This window comes from Melanaphis sacchari, unplaced genomic scaffold (genome assembly GCF_002803265.2).
Source record: "Melanaphis sacchari strain LSU unplaced genomic scaffold, SCAv2.0 Contig45_pilon_pilon, whole genome shotgun sequence".
NCBI classification, from domain to species: Eukaryota; Metazoa; Arthropoda; class Insecta; order Hemiptera; family Aphididae; genus Melanaphis; species Melanaphis sacchari.
The window spans coordinates 1,692,485-1,706,653 of NW_020271303.1; the positions used below are offsets into that span (position 1 = coordinate 1,692,485).

The 14,169-nt window shown below is 24.3% G+C and overlaps 2 protein-coding genes across 2 annotated transcripts; one reads left to right on the forward strand and one right to left on the reverse strand.

The window, feature by feature from the left end:
- The first annotated feature begins 2,222 nt into the window (after positions 1-2,222).
- On the forward strand, positions 2,223-4,734 carry LOC112598141 (very-long-chain (3R)-3-hydroxyacyl-CoA dehydratase hpo-8-like). Its single transcript, XM_025344507.1, has 5 exons — positions 2,223-2,608; positions 2,683-2,800; positions 3,753-3,979; positions 4,049-4,227; positions 4,593-4,734. Exons 1-5 carry the CDS (start codon positions 2,520-2,522, stop codon positions 4,682-4,684), a joined length of 705 nt encoding a protein of 234 aa, XP_025200292.1. The 5' UTR covers positions 2,223-2,519; the 3' UTR covers positions 4,685-4,734.
- A 2,644-nt stretch (positions 4,735-7,378) lies between these two features.
- LOC112598132 (myotubularin-related protein 9) lies at positions 7,379-12,214 on the reverse strand. Its single transcript, XM_025344490.1, has 8 exons — positions 12,009-12,214; positions 11,730-11,890; positions 11,341-11,488; positions 11,126-11,265; positions 10,265-10,390; positions 8,279-8,769; positions 7,788-8,205; positions 7,379-7,610 (listed from the first exon to the last, which is right to left on the reverse strand). The coding sequence occupies exons 2-8, from the start codon at positions 11,874-11,876 to the stop codon at positions 7,449-7,451; spliced, it is 1,632 nt and encodes a 543-aa protein (XP_025200275.1). The 5' UTR covers positions 11,877-11,890; positions 12,009-12,214; the 3' UTR covers positions 7,379-7,448.
- Between the last annotated feature and the right edge of the window lie 1,955 nt (positions 12,215-14,169).

A 14,169-nucleotide genomic window follows, 5' to 3' on the forward strand; every position in this document is an offset into this window, starting at 1 on the left:
TGCAATCATCATTCATCGCTGTAAGTCTAAAATAAAAAATAATAAATAAAAAATAAATATTGAGAAGTTGATAACATAAAATCGAATTAAGATTATCTATAATTTGTTTGATCAGCCCTGTCAATTTACAACGTTGCCTAAAATAATACGGAAATGTAGATACAACTATACAAAATATTCACCAATGCCTAATATCATCAGTAATTGTTAACAATGACTAGGGAATAATGACAATTCCTAAATGATCATCTTTTTCCGTAACGTAAACATATTTTAGGTTTACCACATTGTAATAAGTAATAACCACCCAGACTTACATAAAAAAAATAAAAATAAAATACATTATAAATATAATACAAATCGGTAATCAACTTTGATTAAAAAAAAAGAAGGGAATTATAGATGACCGCTATGCTGCAGAGTATAGGTGCTCAGGCCTCAGTGTACCACTCCATTGAATAAGTCACTTTCATAAGTGTTAAATTTTAATTCAGTGATATATCATTATGTATGATAAAAATGATTCTGGGCGAACACTGTTTGTTGAATTATATAATTATTTAATTATGCATAATAATATTATATTATTATTTTTAACTTTTGAGTCAATACCACCTTACCGTAAAACAATGTGAATAGGTTTATGCTATAAAATATAAATATTATAAATAGACAATGTTTTAAAATTTAAAATGTCATTGCGTGTGGGTAAAATACCAAAATTCATGGTAGATGTATGTAAAAGTTTGGTTAGGCTAAAATTAAAATAAAGTTTAAAACTTATAAATCAGTAGCATGTTGTTTGCGCTCTTAACTTCGTTCTTGCACTCGCTACAAATCAAAATTGTCTTTAGTACGTACTCTGCATCTCTACGAGTCACTATTGAGGCGTATTAAAATTGATAAAATAAAATACAATAAAAAAAATAACTACAGTTTTATTTTATTTTATTTTTTTATTTTGGACACCACACATTAATTCTTCTATAAGAATCTAGTACCTATAGACAATTTCTATGAAAATTAAAAAAAAAAAATTGTTTCACCATTACATTATTACAGAGAATAGACAACAGTAATATAGATAGGTACTTATTGTATTATACTGTTTTATGATTATGGCAGAGTGCCCAGTCACCGCGTGGTGTGTATTGAATGAAAGCCAAAAGTCTTAGCATACCTATAATTGCTCTTTGCACTTATCCTAAATAGTTGTAAATTGTATAGGTGTTCCGTGTTCAACAAAAATATATTTTTTCACCATTAGAAATTAAGTTTTTGACTTATATCATGTTTGAAAATTATTTCAAAACCTTTCTTCAATTTATTAATTAATTTAACAAAATTTGTATAATTTTATATCGGTTGATAAAAAATTTTTGAGTGAAAATAAAAATAAGCACTTCAATAAATTTATAAAATTATGTTGTAAATAAAATGTAATGACTTCATAAGAGCCTTTAAAATAATTTCAAAGTAGAACGCCTGACGATAAATAATACGATTTATTATTTAGATGATTGAATAGTAGATTTTATAATTGATAGACCTGTACATACTATTTAATTAATCGTATATATATATAAGATATAAGATAGGTATATAACTGGTATAAATTTTATTAAAGTAATTTTAGTAATAGTCTATGGTAATTGATAGATGCTAGATACTTCTAAAGTATTAAGTAGTAAATAAAGTACCTACTAATGTATAGATAGGTAATATATCCCAATCACCATAGGTATACTACCTATTTAGCATCTACCGAATGAATGACGTCGCTCGTCCGTTTGCGGACATACCTTAATTACTTCACCATAATTTCACTTTACTAATAATGAATAGTTTTATAAGTGGGAAGAGTAAACGTATTAACACGTCGATGCTCAATTGCCACTCGTGTGTCGTGTCTTGATTCTTACTTTTTAAGTATTCGTAATACCTACACGATCAAGGAGAATTTATAAACAAGAATATATATTATATATCCACTTTGGGTATGATATTCTGTCTATTCTGATATTTTCCAGTTTTCTACAGCAATTCGCAATCCGGTTATAGGCTTTAAATTAAAAAGTAAAAACACGTCTTGGAAAAAAAATAGTTAAATTTATTAGTATGATTTATGAATCCAATGGGTACCCGGAATCTCAAAGATAGTAGGTAGCTGTTTGATATCAACCAAGGTGGATTGATAACCTATCAAACCAAACCACCTTGATACGAACGATAATCATTTGGTTCGCACTTCGCTTAATTATTTGAGTGTTCGACGCTCGTAGTTATTACTGTTACTAGTTTTCTGGATTTTGTACAGTTGTAAATTTTAGGTCGTAGGCCGTAGTCATTTGTTGTAGCTGACTCGGTAGTCAGTGTACCGTGTACGTTGTAAAGACACGACACTAAGTTGATCTCATTCTTAAGAAGATTGCCTAGTTTTAAAATTTATTTTTTTATTTTTGTCATTTTTTAATTTTAATTATTTGTTATTTTCACTAAACGTAATTCTCTGTAATATAATGGCAGCGACCAAAGGAAAAACGATCAAAAAAATTAGTCCGGTAATAAATGCGTATTTACTCGCCTACAATTTCATTCAAGTCTTGGGGTAATTTACAGTCATTTAAATATTTTTCATACATGAGCAACAAAATGCTTTAGTTTCATGGTATTTTTTTCCAGATGGAGTTATTTGTTATTTCAAATCGTTAATTTCTATGTGAACCCACCTAAATCTCAAACATTGTGGGACGTTGTAAAGTATACAGTTGGAATTTTCCAAAATGCAGCAGTTATTGAGGTACATACGTTTTTAAATGAAATAAAATATAAATTGCAGTTTTTAATTTGTTAAAAAAATGAAATCATTTTTATTGAATATTTTTTTGATTTAATGTTTATTATGGCAAATAGTATTACTTTAAATTTTAATATTTACTTGTATGTAGGTTTGATAAAAATATATATTAATAATTAGTATAATTATTTATTACATTTTAAATGATAAAATACGGGCATATTAATATATTTAAGTTGTTAAATATTTATTTTGTTGATGGAATGATGAATAATAAATGTTATGTTAAGTTTAAAATTATCTAATATTATATGAATGTCATTGAATATGTAAGTTATTATTCATACTATTCACTATTTTAGGTCACATGCAAGGTCAACAGTTCCTTGTTGGTCTATAACAAGTTTTAATTCATGTAATGTACCTATAGCCTACCATGCCAGTATGACATGTAACAGGTTTTTATTATTATAATTAAGTATATCATACTCAAATCCAATGTTATTTTCAAAAAATAAATTGTAATATTTTATTACATTTACCATATATTTTTGGTATAATTGAAGATAAAAATACTCTCACTAGCATAAGTATATCATAATTCACATCCATATTAATTTTTTATCGAATTTTTCCTACTATTACTTCATTACTTAATTAACCAAATATTTTTAATTGACATTATTGTGGTTCTGTAATTCTTTAAATGGTAATTTATTAATTGATTTACCACTCAAGTCTCAAATATCTTATTTATAAATAGTAACTAACAAAATTATATATTTTGCTCTTAATAAGTATACTGGTTAATAACTTTTGTATTCTTTATTCAATTAATTAGTAATTTTTAGTAAATATAATTAAAAATCAAAGTATGAAAATTAAAAGATGAGCTGTGTGTAGATATTTTTAAACTTTTGTTAATTTAATTGTATTTTAATTATTATTTATATAGATTTTCAATGTAGCTGCTGGTTTTGTGAAAACTAATTTGGCAGTTACTATTCAACAAGTTTTGTCTCGTGTAGCCATTGTTGCTGCTATAGTATTTATACCAGAGACATCAGACTCTCCAGGTTTACCATTGGCCTTAACTGCTTGGTGCTTTGCTGAAATTACCAGATACTCATACTATGGTTTCAATATTATTGGTTATATCCCTTATCTAATAGTTTGGGCAAGGTAGTATTTAATATATTAATCTTATTGTGTTTATTATAGAATTATACATTGAGAATGTAATTTTTTTAGGTATTCATTCTTCTATGTTTTGTATCCAGTTGGCGTTAGTGGTGAATTAATAGTATACTGGACATCATTGGGATATGTAGGAAGAACCAAAATGTGGAGTATCGAAATGCCTAATAAATTAAATATTGCACTTAGTTTATGGTCTGCAATTCTCATAGTTATGCTGGTGTATATACCATGTAAGTATTATTTATAAAAAATCTTTAATAAAATTATAATTCTTAAATCTAAATATATACAAAGTAAAAAATATCAGGAACAGCCTAATTAAAAATTTCAAACCATGAAATTTTGTTTGTCCAGGCTTTAATTTTTGCCCAATATCATTAAATTACCATCTATGAAATTTTAAAAAGAAAAAGTGATTCAATAAGTTAAGTCATTATGAATAATTGAATATCCCGGTGGGATTAGCTGTCTATGCATATAATATTTAACTAAGGTTTACAGTTAACTTCTTATTTGAAACTATTTAAAAAATTAAACTTAGATTAGATAATATTCAGTAAATAATATAATTTTTTTATATTTTTTTTTTTTTTAGTATTTCCTCAAATGTTTATGCATATGGTATACCAGAGGAAGAAAACACTCGGAAGCCCAGAAACCAAAAAAGTACAAAAAAAAGTTCAATGATTAATTATTTGTATATTATACAACTGGGTCTAGGGTAATATTATTTTATTTTTTGTAAATTTTTGCCGTATCTTTGCCAATTTTTTTATAGACTGTTTTATATATAATAAATAAATTATTATAAACAACAAAGCATTTTTTATTATTTAAATGTGATAACTAGGGATTGAAACTTAATGCATTAAATATGCATGCACTTATGCAATTTTTATAGTACAAATATCCACTTACTTTTTTTTTTCTACTCACAATTTTCCTGAGTACAAATATTTTTATATATTATAATTTTTTATTAAATATTTATCAGCGAAAACAAGAGATTATATATTGACTTGAAATTTAGGAAACACAATGTGTTGTGAAATTAATTTCAAGCTTATTTAGCAATAAATCTAATAACCCAAAAATATATACAAATGCAATAACTTCTGAGCCCTAGTGGTAACACATTTATTGTTTATTTATGTTTTCTTCATATTCCAATGTATACTAAAAATGAAATAAAAATTATCATTTGTTATTTAATATACATTGACCATCTATAATTCAATACAACTGTAATGTATCTATTTCTATAGATAAAATATGTTTATTCCCAGTGTGTTTGCTCATTAGTGCAACTAGGGGGGTGCACAAGGGACTTGTGCACCCCCAAGTTTGGAATGTGCACCCTCGAAAAATAAAATCCATTTTCTAAAAATTATTGTAGGTATCATAATGTATATTATTGAGAAAAATAGTTTCCTATTTGCTATTATGTTCCCTGCTATACATAATGTATAGTGTATACATATATATTTTATACCGACACTATATATAGTCTTATTTTATAATGTACTAATAAACAATAAGTTTTGACTTATAACGTTTTTATACGGGTCTCATAAACGAAGTTATTCGTAATTCGTGGAACAACAATTATAATGATATTATACTATATTTATATTATAGCTGTCCTTTTTTTATTTGTGTAATGTGAACGGTAATGGGAGTAATAATGTGGGAGTGTGGGGGCTTTGCCACAACGGCTCTGTGAGCTCTTCACTATTTGTGCACCCTCAAAAGTATTGGTCTAGTTGCGCCTATGTGTTTGCTGTTAATTGTAAAACACGCAAAATAATTTTTCATTCAAATAAATTTAAGGTTTTATAAATTTTAACATATTTAAAAAAAAAAAAAAAAATGAAACTAAAAATTTTAAGTTTTTCCTTAAAACTGCATATTAAGAATATCAGTGTACTATTATCAAGGGTTAAAAAAATCATATATTAGGAGTCAAAAGACTATTTTTGGACAAATTTCATAGTTTAATAACAATTAAAAGTGATACAAACATGGAATAATTTTTAAAAATGTAACATATAACTTTAAATTGCCTTTATAATGTATTTTGCTTTTTCAAATGCTTTATGTTCAATGTTGTATCCTCTTAAGCTTTAAGTTAATAATAATGTTTATATGTTTAATATCCAGTATACTTTCTGTTATTAAATAATTATACTTCTGGTTATATTTTACTAAACTATAAACAAGAATTTTAATTAATAATTAATTTTATTGTAATAAAAATATTTTTTTGTTTATTCAAGATAATATTGAATGAAAATCCTACTTAGAAATATCAATTTTAGTTCTTGTTCTTTTTTGGTTTATTTATCTCTGAATTATTTTTGTTCTAATATCTACACTGTATGAAAATTAATGTTTAAATAAAATTATAATTAATAGTATCTTAAGGTAACATCAATAAATAATCAACTTATATACAGGCACTTGACCTAATCTTTAAATTAATAAGTGGCTGATCAATGAACAAATAATTTTCATAGAATAAGAACACTTTTTTATAGAACATATTTTTAAATATTAACAAAAAGAATACATAAATGTAGTAACCAAATCTACACAACTTTTATTTTAATCATTATATAAAAAAAATATGAATTATAATTTATAATAAATTATTTTTTTAATATAGATTAAAATAAAAGTTATTAGATAGTTAAATTAGTTGATTCTATTTGTTAGCTTTTTCTTTTTTATCTTGTATACTACCAATTTCCAAACATACACTAATACCTAAGAAACTAAGGACAGTGAAATTATTTTACAAACAAGATGTACCATAAGTTAATAAAATATAATTGCTTATAAATATTTATAACTAATGATAGAACCCAATTGCTATTTAATAATAATGTTTTAAATAATAAAGGTTTATGTTTTAAAAAAAAATTAAATGTTTATATTACTTAATATGCTTCTGTATTGAGTTTATGTATAACAATTATTAATTTGTCATCTAGCTTTATTGCTAAATGTAACTTATGTAACAAGAAAGCTTAAAAATAGTTATAACAAAATTAAAGGAAAATTTATGATTTGAAAACTAAAATTAAAAGAACCATGAAATATTTTTTTTTTTTACATAACTAATTAAAAGCAATTTATGGTATATACATATATAAACAATTAAAATTATATTTTAAAATAGAAATTAAAGTATTAATCAAATGTTAACAATATATTTGACAGGTAAATATAAAAATGTTGTTCTTTAAAACTTTTTATAAGTTATCAAGTTGTATATTTTCAAGTAAATTAGTACATTATTTCAATGGAAATAAATAACAATATACATAGTAATAAATATATAATATAATTTTTACAGTTGACTTACAAATTAAATGGCATAAATAAAAAATAACATATCATTAAATAATTGTTTGATACCTGTATTGAATAATATATAAAATATAATTAATTATGTAGATTTGTTACCAGACTCTTGAGTCTCGTTGCGTAATTTTGTAGCTAAGACTTTTAATTCTTTATTCCTTTTAATTAAGTCATCAATTGATTTTTTATACTTTTTTTGGTGTGTTTGATCAATAGACCATCTTAAGTACATATCTCTCCACAATTCCTAAAAATTTGGTTTGAATCCACAATTACAATACAATTTTAACATACTTAAGCTAATATATTTATTGTAATTAAAGTAAGATTAAAATTAAATGAAGTAATTTATCAAAAGTAATATTTTCAAATTATGGTCAACAATAAAAACATAGAATTAAATGAAAATATACATTATACTTACTATACTAAATGGAGCAACAGAAGGCCAAATTACATTATTTGTAGGTAGATATAAAGGATTAATAATTTCATCAATTTTTTGGTCAAAGTGTGACCATAAATTTGGTTTTCCACATGGATTATTTTTCCGATCAGACTCACAATTACCATAAAATGTACTAAAATCTGAACAATATGAATGATCAACAAGTGATGATAAAAAATTTGTTGAAAATTGAAAACAGCATGGAAATTGATTGTGTATTTGCCATGTACAGTCTAGAAATAATAAAAAAGTGGCGCCTGATCCATGATGAAAAATTTTTGATGAAGATGACGAAGACCCTTTGGAACGAGCTGCATTATAACAACCACTTTTATGGCGAGTTTCAAATGGATGCCCAGCTTGAAGCCATTCTCTCTCAATTAGTGATTCAAATCTAAAAATATTTATCAAACACTTTATTTAAGAGAGACATTATAAAGTATTAAAATGATATTACAAATTCTTACCCTACAATCGTTCGACATTCTGGATTTAAAATCAATTGAGTTAATGATATTAATACCAATGTTGCATCTGTACTTTCTGATCCATGTACCAAAACTGAAGCTCGCTCTTTATTTAAGCATTGAGCTACTAAACAAGCTGCATTTAATGTATCTTTAACATGAGACAACCATTCACTCCCATTTAATTTGTTAAGCCATCGTTCAATAGTACATGTTGTATCATTACAAGCTTCAATTAATTTTGACAGGCTATCCAATAAAACATTATGACGTTCAAGAGCAGAATTTACTCGTCTCCACTGAGGATAGTGAGCTTCCATCTCAAACCCACCTCCACGAGCTTTGGCATTTGTAGCATTAGCAACACTGCGGGTATCAATTATATACCCTCTTTTTCCAGGACCAAGAACAGAGTTTATAACACGTTCATCTTGTTTACAACGTTTAGAACTTGAACCAACTAAAGGCTGACTGCTTCTCATTAACACACTCTACACATAATACATTTATTTTTATCAATTTTTTTTTCTAATTGTTAACATAAACATTATGCATTTTAGATTCTGAGTTGAGTGATGAATGTATTGAATCAATACAATAAAAATGTATTAATATCAATACTATTGATATTGCAATGATGTGTTATATTTTTTTTGTATGTATGTAACAATTTTTGGGGCAGTAAAAAAAGAAAATTGGATTTAATACTTTGGGAGGTCAAAAGTAAATTTTTAAGAGTAAATTTTAAAATTGGCTAAAATTAAAAAAAAAACAATTAAAAATCAAGAAAATTTATGCATATTCAATATTTGATAAAATCTTTACTTTTTTTGGTGTAACTCAAAAACAAATAACCGTAGATAGTTGAAGTTTTCATTGAATGTTTAAATTATTGTTTTTTATTCCCAATAAATCTTCTTGAAAGCCAAATCAATTTTTAATAGGCAATTTAAGTTCAAATTATTACAACATTGGATATCCATAAAATGATTATTTCTCCTTAAATAATTTTTAATAATTTGTTGTATTTCAAAAAATAAAAATAAAAGTAAATACTTGAAATGTTTACTAAATGTTTATATAATCATTTTCATTAAAATTTTCAATTTTTTTTTTTTCTATAGTTGTTGAGAGATTTAAAATATCATTTATTGAGACCAAATTCTTTTAAATTTAATAAAAGATTCCACATAAGTTTCATTTATATCTGTACAAAAATATCAAAAACACATAAGCACAATTGTTTTTTTATATACATTTTAAGTTAAAATTTTCACAAAATTATTTGCTTAAAGATAAATAACCATTTAAATTATTTTGTTTTAATTTAAAAACATTATTCGTAGGAACTTTTAGGTATATCATATCATATGAATTTTATTTTATACAATTACATTTTTGACTTATTTTAAGACATTATTATCTATTTATACCATGAATCTATTTTGAATATTTTATGGTATTTACAGAAAGATATTCATAAATTTTAAGTTATCTATATAAGTCGATATAATCTGGTTGAAATATAGATTATTTTAGTAAGTAAATACTAATTATTTAATAAATGAAATATTTTCAGAAAAAAATATAACAACCTACTTTTCTTTTTTTTTTAGATGGTATTTAGGGAATTTTCATAGTGATTTAGTGTAACATTTTTTATTTCTTAAACTGCTTATATGAGTAGGAAATTTTAAAAAATAAAAAAAAAAGTAGTTAATGATTTACTGAAGAAGAATTGAATGCAATATAGTTTGTAATGTTTGAATGAATATTGAATATTAAAAGATAGTTATGGTGTCTCAAATATTTTTGGACAATTTCAATTTTATATTGATATTAGTGTCCTTAAAGAACAGTTCACCGCATTTTATCTGGTAAGTAGTTTTTTTTTTTAATTGGTGAGGAATTGTTATTATAGATTAACAGTGAAGAATTAAGAATAAAGAGTACAATGTAATAAAATAAATAAATTTTACAACTTACGCCTTTTTCATGACGATAGCTCAAAACTGGAAATCGACCATTTTGTCGAAACTTAGCAGAAGCAATCAACATGGTATCGTCAACATTAGATGGAACAACAGTCAATTCTGGGTAGGTATTACAAACCTGAAAAATTATAAATTTGTGTTTAAAAATTGTTTTTTTTTAAAAAAAAAAGAAATTTTTTAATTCTTTTAAACCAAAATAGGGATATTTATAAAAATGTATTGTAATTAATACAATTAATTTAACCATCAGTTTTGAAAACTTTGCTAAAAAATATTTCAAGAATTGTCTTAACACCTACAAATTTAATGTTGAACATTATTTATTTTTTTAATTGAACATAATTTAAAATTGTTGATAAAAATACTGTACTTAAATTATGTCACAAACATAAAGTTTAATATCTATCAGGCAAACACTCGTCATAATAATAATTAGTAAATAAATCTATGAATAGTCATAGTCCAAATTTTCACAAGCTTACTAAGGTAAAATTTCATTTTTAACCTTAGATAATTGACCATGTCGATTTATAAATATAACAGTATATTATATAAACAAATAAAACAGTTATTATCAATCTTCATTAGAAAAATACAAATTTACATTAGTTTTTTCAAATAAATATTTAAAAAATGTTAACATACAATTGAATACATGCACATACAGTTATATATATTTTTATTAAAATATGTAAATAAAAAAATCTATTAAGTTTAATGAGTTTAATTTTAGATATAACTGATAATTAATATATAAGATCATCTTAGGTTCGACTAAGGAAATATATTCTAATACATAGAAATTTTAGCTCCATTTAAGAATTACAATATAAAGATAAATTTAAAAACATACCCTATAAGACTTATTGACCTGAGATATTCTCCACATTGAATCACCAGCAACTAATTGTTCACATTGAGATTGTACATTAAAAGGTGAACGATATTCATTGTTTTTATTTGAAAACATATGGTGTACATAATCTGCTTCCTCTAAAAATTACACAAAAAAATTTAAAAACATTCATTGTATTCTTTAATAATATCATGTTTTGATATTTTATCAACCTGTCATTATGAGTGATTCAATAGAAGCAGCAACAGAGGTAGCTTGTTCAATATATGGCATATCAAAAACAATAATTCTAAAGTCCTTACATTTTAAAGTAATTGTATTTAGTTTTCTCTCCACAATGTCAATGTTACGGTTCAAAATCTAAAAATATCAAAATAAATAACATATTTTTTTTTATTTATGACATTAGTTATTATTAAACCAAAAATATTAATTATTTATTACAATGTTTTTAGTATTCTCTTAAAGTAAAGTTAAAAGACTTAATTTATAAAAGCTAAAAACATAAAATGAGAAAATATTCATTTTTTAACATAAGTACCTACCTATTTTTGCTTTATAAAAATAAAATAAATAAATTAAACCAACTTTGACTATTTACCCATAGTTCAACATCCTCAGACCTCGAAGAGAATATTAAATGATGACCAGTAATGACCAGTGTACCAGTACTAGTGTTAGATACATGTGGACCTCTCATGGTTACACCATTTAACTTTGGAATTCTAATTTTATCAGCAAACTCCATTTTAAGATCATTTCCTGATGTTCAAACACAAATGTAAAATAACTGAGTACATTACATATAACCAATTTCAATTCAATTGTAAAATAACTTTTTTTTTTAGTTTATTAGCATTATTATAATTGTTGTTGTTACCTTCTTCCGTAATATTATCTGTAGTACTGTTCCATTGTAAATTGTTACATAAAAGCCATTAAAACTATCGGTGTAAATTAGTAACGTTAATATTTTTTGTTTTATGGCATATTGTTCGAAATTTTAGAAACTCTACAAGTGTTTTTAATAATTTGATTTCGCCCTTTTTTTTCACTGGCACAAACATAACTGTTATCATCGATATCGAACGTTCTATTCGTTTTATCAGTATATATCGGCAATATCAGCCATAGATAAGAAAAATATCTGTTAAAACCATGGTCCACGGTCTAAGATTAAAACTTATAAGGAATTATGATAACTATTAACCAATCATAGAGGAAAAGCCCTCTTTACAGATGGACTAAACAAATAATAGTATTTTTTAAAACCAATAAAATAAAATACTTACTGAAATATAAAGTAAAATTGTGTTATTTTTGATTTTTTCTTTTAAGACAGAAACAGAAGATTACATAGAACTATGATTTAAAGTTTATACTATTTTTCAAATGATTTGTGATTTTTAACTTGTAAAAAGTAATTAACAAACTAACTATGTACGTAATTGTTATTTATTATTTAACATCCTACCTACCTATATTTTTTTGAATAGATTTGTTTTGTTACATTTACATGCCTCTTTAATGCCACGTGATAATATATTTAAGTGAAATCAAGTATGAAATAATATTTAACTTTTTAATCATTTATTTATTTATATCTATAACTGTTCTATGATTCATTTTATTATAAATATTGTTTTAAAAAATATACAATAATATATTTAGATAACTATGTAAAAGTGATGTATAATATACATTTTTAATTAAAATGATGTAGGTTTTTGAAAAATACTAAAAAAAATCACTCGTATGTGTGTATGAGATAAAATAAAGTTGATTGTAAAATCAATGAAATTACTTAAACAATCGATAGCCATAAATATAAATAATATTTTTTATAATCAATGATTTAAACTAACCAATATCTGAGTGTACTTGGTCTGTGAGGAATTGAAAATCCAAAAATTGAAAACTCGTATTTAGTTTGTAGCATTGCAGTCTATGTTTCTTATTATAAAGCTTAAAACTTAACAGTAAAATGTAGATAGCGCTGCTGTTATAGTCAAACGCGTTAGCAAATTTAATCTAACTTCTATCATCATTGTAAAGACGTTTAAGAGAGATACAGTCATATAGACACAAATTGTATGGGTATTAATTGCTATAAAACCTATATGTCTGATGTTTTAGTTGAATTAATTTTTCAAGGTCAGGAAAATGGTATTTAGTAAAATTATAAATAATTTATCCAGCAACATTATTCCATTATTATTAGACTTTAATAAATTCAAAACTTTTATGTCTTGGCGTGTATTTATTTATTTTATAGTAGTATTTAAAAATTAAAGGCTATTTTTTTTTTTGTATTTAATTAATAAAATATGCTATGATATTTAAAAATTAATTTATGATAAAAAAATAATAAAATAATAAAGTTTTTATAAATAAAAACTATTTATTTTAAAATTAAGATAAAAAATATAGAATGAAAGTTTAGAATTTTAAGCTTATAAAGTATTTATAAATACTATTTAATTATTTATGTTTTTTTTTTTAAGTGCTTATTGGATTTAATTCTCCAAAAATATTAAAATATTTTTGATTAATTTTCAAGGTTTCGTAGCTTAAAAATTACCTAAGGACACACAAATAGTAACGGTGTCTATACACATAGTACATACTATACTATAGTGATATAGTATAGTATATCGATTAGGAAAAATGCAAGAGTTATTGATGGGACTACGATTATTGCAAACATCATGATTAGTTTAAGATAAATCATATAACTTAAACGCTGTTGTAGTACGATTCCATTTTCCAGTTGTGGAAACTTTTTACTTTGGTAAAAGGTAATTATAATACGACCTATCTATAAAATATAACTGTTTAACTACGCACTGAGCCTGCACTTGTAAAATGTTTCCGGTCAAACTCGTTACAATAATGGTGTATTATGTAGGCATAACGAGGTACCTTACATGAGCTCGTGTACATGTATTAAACGAAATTTTTATTACACACGAATAATTCAATACAATACTATTAACGAAAATGAAAAAAAACCGTGACATTACTTGTGTGCGATTGTCGGT

Excerpts from the sequence above, each read along its gene's own strand:
- LOC112598132 (XM_025344490.1), bottom strand. The coding sequence starts at position 11,876 with ATGGAGTTTGCTGATAAAATTAGAATTCCAAAGTTAAATGGTGTAACC. Across the intron at positions 8,206-8,278 it reads GAATGTCGAACGATTGTAGG|ATTTGAATCACTAATTGAGA; the intron begins GTAAGAATTTGT and ends AAATATTTTTAG. Across the intron at positions 7,611-7,787 it reads CTGTTGCTCCATTTAGTATA|GAATTGTGGAGAGATATGTA; the intron begins GTAAGTATAATG and ends CCAAATTTTTAG.
- LOC112598141 (XM_025344507.1), top strand. The coding sequence starts at position 2,520 with ATGGCAGCGACCAAAGGAAAAACGATCAAAAAAATTAGTCCGGTAATA. Across the intron at positions 2,609-2,682 it reads AATTTCATTCAAGTCTTGGG|ATGGAGTTATTTGTTATTTC; the intron begins GTAATTTACAGT and ends ATTTTTTTCCAG. Across the intron at positions 2,801-3,752 it reads AAAATGCAGCAGTTATTGAG|ATTTTCAATGTAGCTGCTGG; the intron begins GTACATACGTTT and ends TTATTTATATAG.